Source organism: Rousettus aegyptiacus, unplaced genomic scaffold (genome assembly GCF_014176215.1).
Source record: "Rousettus aegyptiacus isolate mRouAeg1 unplaced genomic scaffold, mRouAeg1.p scaffold_m13_p_3, whole genome shotgun sequence".
Taxonomy (NCBI): Eukaryota; Metazoa; Chordata; class Mammalia; order Chiroptera; family Pteropodidae; genus Rousettus; species Rousettus aegyptiacus.
Window position 1 is genome coordinate 166,156,267 of NW_023416306.1, and position 13,070 is coordinate 166,169,336.

The following is a 13,070-nucleotide window of genomic DNA, read 5'->3' on the forward strand; positions in this document are numbered from 1 at the left end:
ATAAAAGGCTTAAAATGGCTATGATTAAAGATCTGATGAGAGAAACTGAAGTTATGGCGATCATATTTCTACTCTCAGGCAAAGCTTGAACAGAAAAGGCATTAAAAAGTTCCTAGGAATTTCATATAATCCCTGAAATATTTCTATTAAAAACATTTATTTATGCAAATATAAGCTAGGGAAAGTTAAATATCTCTTTTTATTTGATAATATTTTTCATTCGATTCAACATATCGAATAAACCTAATTAGTTTAACATCTCTTTTAACTAGAAGAGAACGAGTCCTTTGAGATTTTTTCAAAGACCCTCTCAGAAATCTTAAAGTCAGTTTGAGATTGGGATTTTATTTAGGATTTGACTTTGGGGGAGCAAAATATCAAAAGTTGTCAAAAATGTCTAAAGGTTTGAGCACTTGATTAACCAGAATCACAAGTCGCTGTGAAATAATACTTAGTTATCCACTTAACCAAAATGACAATAAAGATTTCAAAAGTAAATATAGGATGTGACATGATTATTAAAAAATTATCTTTTTTGACATTGAGAAGACTCAGTTATCTTGTATAATTAAGGATATGATAAAGAAAACAAAAAGCACAGGAAATTCTGATAAGACACAATCTTTGTTTCCTAGATACATTACTGAAAAGGTAAAGAAAAACCTTTTACAATCTCTTTTTACGAAGAGATCAATCATTCAGAAAACTGTCCTTTTAGAGGGAGAAAACCAAACTTTAGTTTTGTGTTTGAACACTGTCGATAGTAGAGCTCATTTTAAAAAGTTTATAATAAACCATTCAATCTCAGCCAGTCTGACTACACAAGGTTAAGGCCTCCCCCTTTCCCACCCCTTCCATTCTTTACAACTTTCTATTTCCATTCAAGTTTTTATCCTTTACTTTCCTCTTTCTCATTCTGAAAAGCCTGTTCATATAATCTCGACACTACTTTAGGACAGAATTATTCTTTCTCCACTTAACAAAAGCACATCTCACATTCCTTGAATAATTTGCATATAGTGTTTTTTCCTTTACTGTTATTATTTATGGTAGTTTCATTTGGTTTTAATTTAAACACTTAGTAACCTCTGTGTTTCAGAGAAAAACCAGAAGGTGGACAAGTGTGAATTGCCTGTCACACCCCAGCATTTTGTGCCATATCAGCCAATTTTATGAATATGCCATCCCATAACTTCTAGACTTATAGCCTTCTATAGTAAATTTCCCAATGTGGCAAAAGAACATATTTATTAACAGATCCGAGTATCTTTAGTCTCTGTCATAATAAGAAGCCAAAAATAAGATAAACTTATATTCAGTAATTAATGTTTCAGTTTTATCTTATTTAGAAACAATCTAGATCTTCAACAAATATCTGTCATTTAACTTAACTTAGTATAACTTTAATTTCAAGTTACCAAAAGTATTTTGAAAATTACTTCTAAGCAGACGTATTATAAAACACAATTATTATTGAAATATAGTGTCAGAATAATAATAATATAATTTGGTTAAAATGAATTCTCTGAGTTTTATAATCTTAAACATATAGCATTAGCTTATTTGACTAGTAAATTCACATAGAATAAAAATGTATGCTCATATCATACTTTGTGCTGTTAACTCATGTCAGTGAAAGAATGTCTAGCCTAAAAAAAAGTCCTATAAGAGTTTATTTAAGCCAAACAGACACAATTACCAGAAAGTAAAATCTGAATGGATTGGGATAATGCTCCAGAGAATGGCAGTTTTGCAGCTTATTTTATTTAATTTTTAAACTTTTAAATTAATTTTTATTTTATTTTCAGTTACAGTTGATATTCAATATTATGTTAGTTTCAGATGTACAGCATAGTGGTTAGACATTTATATAATTTATGAAATGATCTCCCCAATAAGTCCAGTACCCACCTGACACCACACATAGTTATTATAACATTATAACTATATTCTCTATGCTGTACTTCACATCCCCATGACTGTTTTATAACTACCAATGTGTACTTCTTCCCTTCTCCTTTTTCACTCAGTCTCCCAACCCCCTTCCATTCAGCAATCATCAGTTTGTTCTCTGTATCTATGAATCTGTTTCTGTTTTGTCTGTTCATTTATTTTGTTCTTTAGATTTCCCATATAAGTAAAAGCATATGGTATTTGTCTTTCTCTGCCTTGTAGCTTATTTTATACATTAGAATCAAAGGAGGAGACAAAATGGGGGTTACGTGAATTCCATTGGTAGTAGATTTAGGGGGCTAGAGAATACAAAGCGGGGAAATCTCTGGGGTTCGATATAAAACAAAACAGAGTCACATACCTTTTTTTTTTTACGTTGATGAGTATAGGATAGTTAGCATTTACAGTGCATGGAAATGGGATGTGGGGATGTGGGATGACAATGTGTTCTCGAGCCCTGGCACCGGTGGTCATGCCTTTTGGGGGTCTGGAAAAGAACATTACTTTGATGGTTCAAAAGTACGTTGTGTTAGATGCACAAGACTATGGAGAATTTCAAAGGTAAAGATTGATCTTTGTCAAGGAAGCTGCAGGCTTATGATATAACTACCCACTGTGACATGCTTTTAGTGAGGAATTTTTATGTTCAAACCATCCCATGGGGTTACTTTTGGTCTCTGCGTTTGTGAGGCCCCTTATGCGGGCTTCCCCTGAACTTTCAAGGTTCAGTGTGGCCACTGGCAATTTAGTATTTCCATAGGGATATGTGTTCCAATATGTGATTCAAAACCAATAGGCCTTTATGTGGCTTAACTCTAACTTACATAGCCAAAGAGTCCTGAGCGATAATACCTTCCATGATCTCATCATTATCAGTGTTACTGTTTGTGGTCTATGTAACAATGACAATCCCAGAAATGTAGTAATTTTCCAAAAATAATTAGTTAGTCACCTAGGATTTTGGTCAATATGATACCAAATAGATGTTTGAGCTTTAAAGAGACTTGATTTGATTGTTTTGAATAATCTGGAGTTCTGGGTATAGTAATTAAGCATTTAAAATTAGATTCATTTAAAATAAGGTAGTGTCCCAGAAATCCTGTGTTACATGGGAAAGATTCAAGACCAGTCAACCCTGTGTTACTTTGATATGTGTAATAGGAATATAGAACATTCACCTAGAATCAGAATTAGAAACAAACTAAATATGTGCTTTTTTTCTGCACTGGAAAATTAATATGCTACTTTAATTAGTAGAAAATAACAGTATTTTTTATTCATGATTCAACCAGCCTTTGAACATTCTCAGGAAAAATATTATGGGAGTATATTCAGTATAAGGAACTAGAGCACTCTGTGCCACTTTATTTTCCATAATGAACAATTTTCAATATGTGGGGGCTGCGAGCAGGTATCCCTGAATTGTGCCATCCTGGCATGTAGATTATTTTGCATTGAAATCAATTAAAGCCCAACAAACTCAGGAAGAGTTTTTTACTTCCCCTTTTCCTTAAAGAGGTTCAGATAGAACAACCTGCTTTAGGAAGAGAGTCTTGGCATAATCAATCACTGTAAGGATTTATAACCCAGGATTAGGTGGGAAGACCCCCAAGCATTTTAGCCTTTGGGTCCCACTGTTTCTGAGTTGCCCGGCAAGAATTTGCCTGCCATGTGCGTTCTGCTCGTTCTCAACTACCTGTAGATCACCTGTTCTCACTTGTGAAATCTAAGACCCCTTCTCCTCTTTTCTCCTTTGTCCAAACATCATAAATACCCAGTGTTGCCTCATTGTCTTTGGAATTTTCATGCTTATTTGAATTCTCCATGCACACGTATTCAAATCCTAATTTTCTCCTATTCATCTGCTGTATGTTTGAATTATTCAACGAGCCAGAAGAACTAAAGGGTAAGGAGACCATCTCCCTGGCCGTGACAAAGTGGATAGCAGTAGAAATCTGTGTTTCTCTGAAGCACACATATAACTGCACGTGCTTGGAATGGATTTGTCAGACTTTAGAAATAAGAATGCTCCAATAGCACGCTCATCCTGTTGGAATACATCTTTGGAATTTTAATTCATGTGTCATTTGGAAAGTCTGTCTTGGAATACTTCAAATTCAATCTGTGATTTATATTTGGACCTGTTTATAACTACGGTTTCTTTTTTGTAACTAATGGATCCTCGTGGTTTTTAAATTCTTACAGATCTTACTCTGAAAATACTTGGCCCAGGTTGCAGTTATAATGGATCGTGGTCTTTCTCTGCGTCCCTTTCCTTTAGGAAGTTCTTGAATATAATTGTAACAGGTGCATTTTGTTCTTTTCTCCCGTGGCTGTGGAACTGCCATCAGGTCGGTGGGTACTGGGATAAGTCCTGCAGCACCGTGACTCAGTTGAAAGAAGGTCTCAACCGAATTCTCTGCCTGATCCCCTATAATGTGATCAATCAGTCGGTTTGGGAGTGTATCATGCCGGAATGGCTGGAAGCCATCAGGACGGAAGTTCCAGATAACCAGTTAAAAGAATTCAGGGAAGTATTAAGGTGGGTAAGTAGTTTAATGAAATCACCGTAATTATCATGAGCACGGTACTGTGGGTCAGGCACTGTGCTAAGCATTTTATGTAAGCTAAAATTAGCTTTTAATATCCCTATGGAGAAATTTCAAGGCCCCAAATGAAATAGTTGCTATGAATTGTACTAAGATGATTTGGAATTGTTCGGAAAAGATTTTGTTCTTATGGAATAATAAATAGATAACACCACGTTGTTTGCTTATTTTTGAACATAATTATGATTTGGATAAAGTGAAAAAAGTGCAAAATGGAAACGTTTTTAGCTATTGGGAATCAACTTTTATTCCTTAGAAATTCAGTTCCTTCGGTTAAGCCTAAAATGAGTATGAATGTGAATACTAATGTTATTAACAACCTCATAAATTACTTATGAGATATCTGTTCCAATGACATAGACTATTACAGTAAAATGCAACATGCTAATAACAGTTCAGACACAGACTAATCTAAAGTGTTTGGCTCCCCAAATAACTTACAGCTAGAAATGCAACAGTAGATCCTAATATATGCCCATTGGTCATTTACTTTTGTTGCTCTGCTTTCCAGCAAAATGTTTGACATTGAGCTCTGTCCTCTACCTTTTTCAATGGAAGAGATGTTTGGCTTTATCAGTTGTCGGTTCACAGGATACCCTTCCTCTGTTCAGGAACAAGCTTTACTGTGGCTTCATGTAAGTGGATGATACTTTTGATTGTTTTGGGCAGTAGTTCCTGACCTATGAACTTTAGGTGCCCGGGTAGAAGGGCAGGGAGTTCCTGCAGAGTTCATAAATCCATATGTTTGCTGAGGACTCTCTGTAGCCAAATAACTCATATGCATAGATAACTACATTTCAAATATATGTAGCTATAGTTATGATTTATTAATAAAAGACAACTTTATGCAATACTATTATTGAGTTCATAGTAGCTTTTGGTCTTTGTGTATCTTTCCATCAACAGATACTAAAAGTAGAATAGCTGTCTCGTGGGGTTCTGATATATCTTTTGATATTTTAAATATGTTCCTTGGGAAGGTTGAGAGCTACTGATTTAAGGAATAGTTCATGATGTTCGCTCAGCCTGAAATGAAATACTTTCCTGTCTCCATTAAAATTCAACTCAAAAATGATCTCATCTATGAAATTTTCTGCTACTTCACGCCCCCATCTTCCCATCAGAATTTATTACTCCTTTCCCTAGTATTCTTACAGGTTCTTGTATAAATTCTATTTCTGTCTAATATTATAGTTTATTTTTGTCTCTTTTGATTATTAATGCCTGAAGGGCAGGGACCAGGCCTTTTTCATTTTTGAATTTATAACCCCCTTCATCCTTTCTTCACAGCATCTGGCACATGCTTTGAATTTAGTGGATATTTTTAAAAGTTCATTTTATTGAGTTAAGTGCCTGGTCTAAAGTTTGGACGGTTTCAAGACAGGAGGACAGAATCAATGTTTGTTTGTTTGTTCATTTGTTTGTTTTTAATGTTTTTTTGGTTGCAGGAATTCCTTTTCCTTTTCTTTTTCTTTTTAAATGAAGAAATGATTTAAATTTCCCCTTCAATGTTTAGATGTGTAGAAAATTCTACTAATTTCCCTTAAATGTTTAGATTAGTTACGGGTGCAGATACATTTCTATTTCATGGAAGTATGGGATCCCAAAAGCTTTTCAAATTGCGAAGATGCCTTTCTGGGTTCTAAACCCCAGAACAATATTTTTCACAATTGACAAAGAGTAAAGGGATTATTTTTTTTAAGTCACCTTGGGAACCTAGAATTTTAACTTTTCATCTCCAGGTATATCTCAATAAGATTATTTCTCATTTTAGTAAAGTCTGTTCTTCTATAGATGGTTAGACGTTGTTACTCAGTTCCGCAACTCTTTGAGCTGTGCCACCTGGGGGTGAGCAGACAGGTCTGTAAACCTCTGTCTCCAATGTGGCTAAAACAATTGCAGTTTGTATATTTTATGGACTGGGCTTTGACACAGTTTTGAAGACAGGGTACTACAGTCAAAGGCGGTTTTAAGCCATTGGTCTATCCATTTGGGAAACAGAGTGAACAATATAGTGATTGGAGTAGCTTTATTTATTAATTAACTGTGGAAACATTTGTAGAGCGTCTCTGTGCCAGTAACTGTAATAGGCACCAGTGAACAAAAGGGACAAGAAATGGTTCTTTCCCTATACTTCCTTTCTTTAAGGAGCTCACAGCCTCAAATAATTAAATATAATGCTAAGTAATGATTACTCTAATAAAGATATGTACAGATTCTAAGAAAGCAGAGAAGAGGGATGGTGGTCAATTCTGTCTGAAGGAAAGACACATCTATTTACAGAAAATTCATTATAGATAAGGTGACTTAATTTTGCAGATGGCTCCCTGAGCTTGCGCTAGAGAGCAAGAGGGAGTGGGGAATTCAGAGGAGAGCAGGGACAGCCTGGACGGATGGTGCTCACAGGTTACACCAGCCCAGGAGAAGGTGATGGGCTAAGGCACTAGCAGTGGTCCAGAAGGAAGGGGACAGCACCAAGAGGTACTCTGAAGTTTTAACAGAAAGAACATGCTGATTTATTGGCTGAGGGGAATGGAGAAAAGGGAAGGTTCAGTGATAATGCTGGTTTTCTTAGTTCCAAAAATTGAGGATGACTGTGCTGATTGAATATGTGGAAAGTTAAATGTCCTTATGTTCAGTAACTTTGGAAAAAAATGCTAAATATGTGGTTTTTGGTTTTTGTTTTTTTTTGAATTTTAAAGTTTATATTTGGGGGGGGGGGAATATATGCCTTTTTTCCCCAGGTATTATCGGAATTAGACATCATGGTTCCGCTTCAACTATTAATAAGTATGTTTTCCGATGGAGTTAATTCTGTCAAAGAACTGGCAAGTCAAAGAAAATCAAGAGTCAATGAATTGGCAGGGAACCTTGCGGCTCGAAGGGTAATTATTGCCACAACTATTTTTGTCTTATTAAGATTTTGTCAATTATATTGGGCCTAAAAATAACATCATAGTAAACGTCTCTGAAATGCTTTTTTCATCCCATCTCACTCTGGAAACTTCTAAGCACATTAAATAACAAAATATTAAGGTGTGTTTGGCATAGTCTATAATCAGTGTTTTTGAGTTTTCGTTTTCCTCTGAATTGTTCTCCTACACACACCTCTTAGCTATCTCTCACCCTTGATGAAAAAGATTTTTCTTTCTTCCTTTCTGTCTCTTTTTGGGGAGCGGGGGAGCATTTCTCCTGGCAGATAAAAATTCTTTACCAACTACTGGGGAGATCACTGTTTCACTTTGAGGATGAGGAGTTCGGATTTTTTTTTCCTGTTACATTTTGGGAACATATGTTCAGCTGGTGGTGACTGTGAGTGATGCTGTCACTGTGAACCAACTGAGCCCATTTTATTATCCCTTTGTACTTCCGTGGATGAGAAACGTCAATATAGTCTGGTCCAAAGTGTATGAAGACTTTTGGAAATTTCGATAATTTTTCTATAGGAGACATGGTAGAGTTTCTATTGCTATACTGACATTCCCAGACCACAATGAAGGCTGGAGCGGTTGACTGTCTTCTGAGGGCAGGCAAGGATGTTCTCAACTCTCTCCTTGTCAAGCTTTTCCGTTACATTTTTCCCACAGGCCCTGGCCATTCCGCCTGTTATCTGGGGGTTAGAAAATATAACATAATCATGGGCTCATAGTTTGTATTCAGGGCTTAAAAAACAATATCTGCCTCATAGAAACCACCTGCAAAACATTTATATTTTGTTTCTTCTGTAACCTTTAATATTAGATTACTTTGTTAGTACTTTGTCCTGTGCACTGTATTGACAATTAACAATATCACAGAATTGTGTGAAACAGTTGGGGAAGAGTTCGGTATCCTCATTTTGCAGCTGCTTAACCTGAGGTTGTTAACTGAGGGGATTTTCCATAGGTCACACTATCAATATCCAGGTATTCTGCTTTTTAATGGGGTACTTTTCTTTGTTATTTTAACTATGGTTTTCAAGGAGCTTTCTGGTTATTAAGGATATCTTTAAGAGAGAAAATACTATTTGAGAGTGATGTACAGGTATGTTGGTCACGGTCCTGCTGTAGAATTATCCCAGATGGTTTATCATGGAGACAATGCCTACAGAGTTATGGGAAAGGTTAAGTAGGAAGCCATTATTCTCCCAGGGCTGAAGGAAAAAGGGGAAGAGTTCCTGGAGCCTAATGAGAACTAAAATTTTAAAGAAGGGCTGTCTAAAGTCACTGCACGGTGATGGAGAGACTGCCAGAGGTGTAGCATCAAAGTAGGCGGGGGGCGGGGAGAAAGAGGCCTACCTCTCTCTCCTCCAGCTCCAGGTCTTCTGCTGGGGCCTCCCCTTGACCGGACATAACTGGAAACCAGCCAGCAGAAGAGAAGAGACTCAGTCCTTGGCATCCTCGGGCGTAGAGCAGAGCAGAGCAGTGCAGTGAGGGCCTGGGTAGGGTGTGAGGAGGGTTGGGGTTGGCAAATGGAGAGTAACCAGTACAACAGGTTTGGCATGTTGTTTTCTCATGATAGTTTAATAATTATAATACCCAGAAGCCATTTCCTTTAACCAGTCCTGTCAGTCCGACGTTCTCTGCTTATGATTCTAAAACTGATTTTGCAATGTTTTCCTTTCGTAAGTTCTCATTTTTCAGGTTATAGGTTTAGGTAGATGAAGACAATTTAGTTTAATTGGAAATGTTTGATGGGATGAAACATACAGTGACAAAGAGAGCCGCCTTTGTCCTTTAGGGTGCTGATGTTTTATTCACCTGAACGATTAGTCAGAAAGTTTGGATAGTTTTATTTCTTATTTTTATCATTTGAGAAGATCCATAGTACGTATTGGCTAAGGAAGGAAATCAGTGCGACGGCTGGAAGTATCTTCCCAAATCGATCATGCAGCTATTTGAGCCTCTGCTTCACTTATGTGTATTAATGCTCTTTCCTCTAGGTGAGCGTTGCCTCTGATCCTGGTCGACGAGTACAGCACAACATGCTGAGTCCATTTCATAGTCCTTTTCAGAGTCCGTTTCGGAGTCCCATGCGTAGTCCATTTCGTAGCCCTTTCAAGAATTTTGGACACCCAGGAGGAAGGACTATTGACTTTGATTGTGAAGATGATGAAATGAATCTGAATTGTTTCATCCTCATGTTTGATCTTCTCCTGAAGCAGGTAGCTGCAGCACGAGCTTCCTTTAGTTCAGAGGTCAAGGATGGGGAAAGCACTGCAAAGCGATTTTTATTTTTTTCTATGTCGAGCATCTTCACACTTACTGAAATGATGTAGCGTCACTCAAGACAGTTTGCAAACTCTTTTGGGGATTTCCCAAAGAACCTGAAAAATACTTAACATAAGTATCTGCGATGATGCTGATGTATGGGAATGATATGAATTTTAGAAAGATCCTGGCATCATTAGAATTGATTCTGTTGAACAAACTTGGTGAACAAACTGACTAATGCTGTTGTTGGGAAGAGCAAGGTATAATTCTGTGGTGGTTTTAATATATTTTATAAGTTGATTTTTGAAGGTAATTTTTAAAGAGCAGTCTAAAAAGCTTTGATCAGGACAACATTTCTTTGTAACTTTTTATTTTGAAATAATTTCAGTTTTGGAGAAAAATTTAAAGAATAGTACAAAGATTTCCTGAGTACTTAGCCCCAAATTCTTCAGATGTTAACATTTGCCACATTTATTTCTCATGCACTCTCTCAATCTGTATGTATGTATATGAATTGTAAAACTTTTAAAATGAAACATTTGAGAGTAAGTTGCAAGTATATTGTCCCTTTATCCTTAAAACTTCAGAGTGTATTTTCTTAAAAATAAAGAGATTCTCTTACATAACCAAGAACTATTATCAAACCAGGAAATTGATATTGTTATAATACTGTATCTAAAGTATAGAAATGATTCATTTTTAAAATTGATGTCATAATTGTATTTATACCAAAAGAAAAAAATTGTTTTTGATTGAAGTCCCAATTCAGCAGCATTTACTGCAATTATTTCTCCTGCCTCATTAGTCTTCTAAATCTAGCACAGTTCTTCAGTCTTTCTCTTTTATCTTTCACGTTCTTATATTTTTTAAAGAATAGTCCAATTGTTTTGTAGAATGCCGTTCAATTTGAGTCTTATGTTTTCTTATGAATTAGTTTGAGTTAAGCATGTTTGGCAGTAACTATCACAGATGTGATGTCATACAAGAAGCACATGTGTCATACAAGAGGCACATGACATTATAATGTCTCCTCACATGTGGTGCTAACCTGGTCAAGATGATTTCTGCCAATTTCTCTACTACAAAGTCACTGTTTTCCCCTTTGGAATAAATAAACACCTTTCAGAGACATACCTTGAGAGTATGAGATTTCCTGTTTCTCATCAGAATTTCATCTGTTAGGTTAGCATCTGTAGGTGGTTCAAGCCTGAATCAATCATCACAATGATGGTTCCCGAATGATAATTTTATAATTCCATCATTCCTTTTAATTTATTAGCGGCATTATACTGATGAAACAATTTACTCTTCTCTCCCATTTATATATTTATTCGTTTATCTACTTATACCCACATATACTCATGAATTCTTATTTTATTCAGTGAGTTAAAAATCTGTTCTCTGATGATTTGTTTTGATGATCATATTGTTCCATATTTGGCCAGTGGGAGTCTTTTCAAGCTGGCTCTTGTCTTCTTTTGACATGTTCCCATTATTCTCTGAACATTAATTTCTGGTTTGACAAGACGTTCCAGACTCGTTTTATATTTTCCTAGCCCTAACCATGAAATCAGCCATTCCCCCACGCATCCTGGTTCCTTTTAACGAATGGATAATGGTATTTAGAGATCGAAATCTGGACACTAGGTGAGGAGTAGCGTTTTTTAAATGTGTGAAATCTCGCAGGGTGATAAGTTTTAAAAACAACCCTCTTTAAATGTCCTGCATGATCTAAAAAATAATTCCCATTACTTTGTCTTGTGTTTATATTCTTTTTAGAAGAATCCATGGAAATCAATGTATATTCATCATCTATATGTCTTATCATCTTTGAACAATTTAATATTGCGGTCAGTTAATGAATTAGTGTGTCAATGGAATAGTGAACAAAAGGACCAAACTCCTTCTTCTTTTTTCTTGGCCCTTTTTTGGTGTCTTTCAGATGGAGTTACAAGATGATGGGATCACGATGGGCTTAGAGCACAGCTTATCAAAGGACATTATTTCCATTATAAACAATGTCTTCCAAGCCCCGTGGGGGGGCTCCCACACCTGCCAGAAGGACGAAAAAGCAATCGAGTGTAACTTATGTCAGTCTAGTATACTCTGCTATCAGCTTGCCTGCGAACTCCTGGAGCGGCTGGCTCCTAAAGAAGAAAGCCGGCTGGTGGTAAGCACTTGAAGAAATTGGATGGCCCCTGTTTGACAGCAGCAGAGACGCAGCAGCTGGTGTAACGGGTCTTTCTCCAGGATGATTTATGCTCCATGCTGGGTTATACGTGAGATTTTGTTAAAAGAAAGTTTTTCTGTTTCTTTCACCAACTCGGGCTCCTGGAAAGGAAGATGAGATGGAGCTCCGTTCAGGAGAATTCTTGAGTTAGAATTCTGGAGTCTTAAGTTAGGGTTGTTTGTTGCATATCCATTCATGCAATTTTCATAAATGCAAAGCATTACTGGTAATCTTGAAACAACTTTTATCACAGAGTTTAGATAACAGTGAATACTATAAAATACACATATCAAATATTGAGTAAGTAGACTGGATATGGATACTGAGAATTCCTAATTAACTTCAGTTAGTAAAATCCATTGATTTTATCAACAGCCAGTAAAATCTTTATTTCCTGTTCTGCTTTCTAAGAAAATTGTTTAAATACGAAACAGCTAATATGTGACATTTATTAACTGCTTTGTATGATAGTTATTTCCTGTTTAGCATATTTTCCATCTAAGTCACACGCATCACTAAAATCCCTTCACACCGTCATAGGTATATGAACCTGAATTATTTGAGCCAGTGTTTGCCATCTTCTCTTATCCATCCTTTCTCCCAATGTTTGTCCAGGTAGAAAATGACTTAAAAATTTTTTTTCGAGGTGTAATATACATGCAGTAAAGTGTTTCTTCAGTTTTTAAATATCTTTCAGCCCACTTAACTCATTAGGCCCACCTGCGGCAAAATAATGTTTCCGTAGTATGGTGTTTCAACGTTGTGACTGGGTACTTACTATCAAACAGTAATAGATAATGTGAAAACAAATTAAAATCAAGAAGCTTAGAGCTTCATCAGGAAGATGTTTAAGTGAATGAAAAACTATAAGGCAGAGTGACGACCATTATGAGAGAGGTGTGAACAGGTAGCTATGAGAGTACAGAGAAGGGACAAGACATCTAGCTTAGGGGTGTCATAGGGATCCCGAAGGGCTTTCCGGAGGAGAAGGTTCCTCAGCTTATGTTCAAAGGAGGAGTGGAGTCAATGAAATGGAGGCGGTAGGACAGAAGAACTTTAGATCGAGAAAACTCTGTGTTTTAAATA

The 13,070-nt window shown here is 36.4% G+C and overlaps 1 protein-coding gene across 19 annotated transcripts in view; it reads left to right on the forward strand.

Moving 5' to 3' along the window:
• Positions 1 to 13,070, forward strand: part of UNC79 (unc-79 homolog, NALCN channel complex subunit) — a 217,591-nt gene that overhangs the window by 100,861 nt on the left and 103,660 nt on the right. For all 19 annotated transcript variants that reach the window (XM_016145493.2, XM_016145498.2, XM_016145484.2 and 16 more), the window contains 5 exons: positions 4,305 to 4,495; positions 5,074 to 5,197; positions 7,307 to 7,447; positions 9,484 to 9,705; positions 11,697 to 11,924. In XM_016145493.2, the coding sequence (XP_016000979.2) occupies positions 4,305 to 4,495; positions 5,074 to 5,197; positions 7,307 to 7,447; positions 9,484 to 9,705; positions 11,697 to 11,924 (906 nt within the window). The remainder of the gene's footprint in view (positions 1 to 4,304; positions 4,496 to 5,073; positions 5,198 to 7,306; positions 7,448 to 9,483; positions 9,706 to 11,696; positions 11,925 to 13,070) is intronic.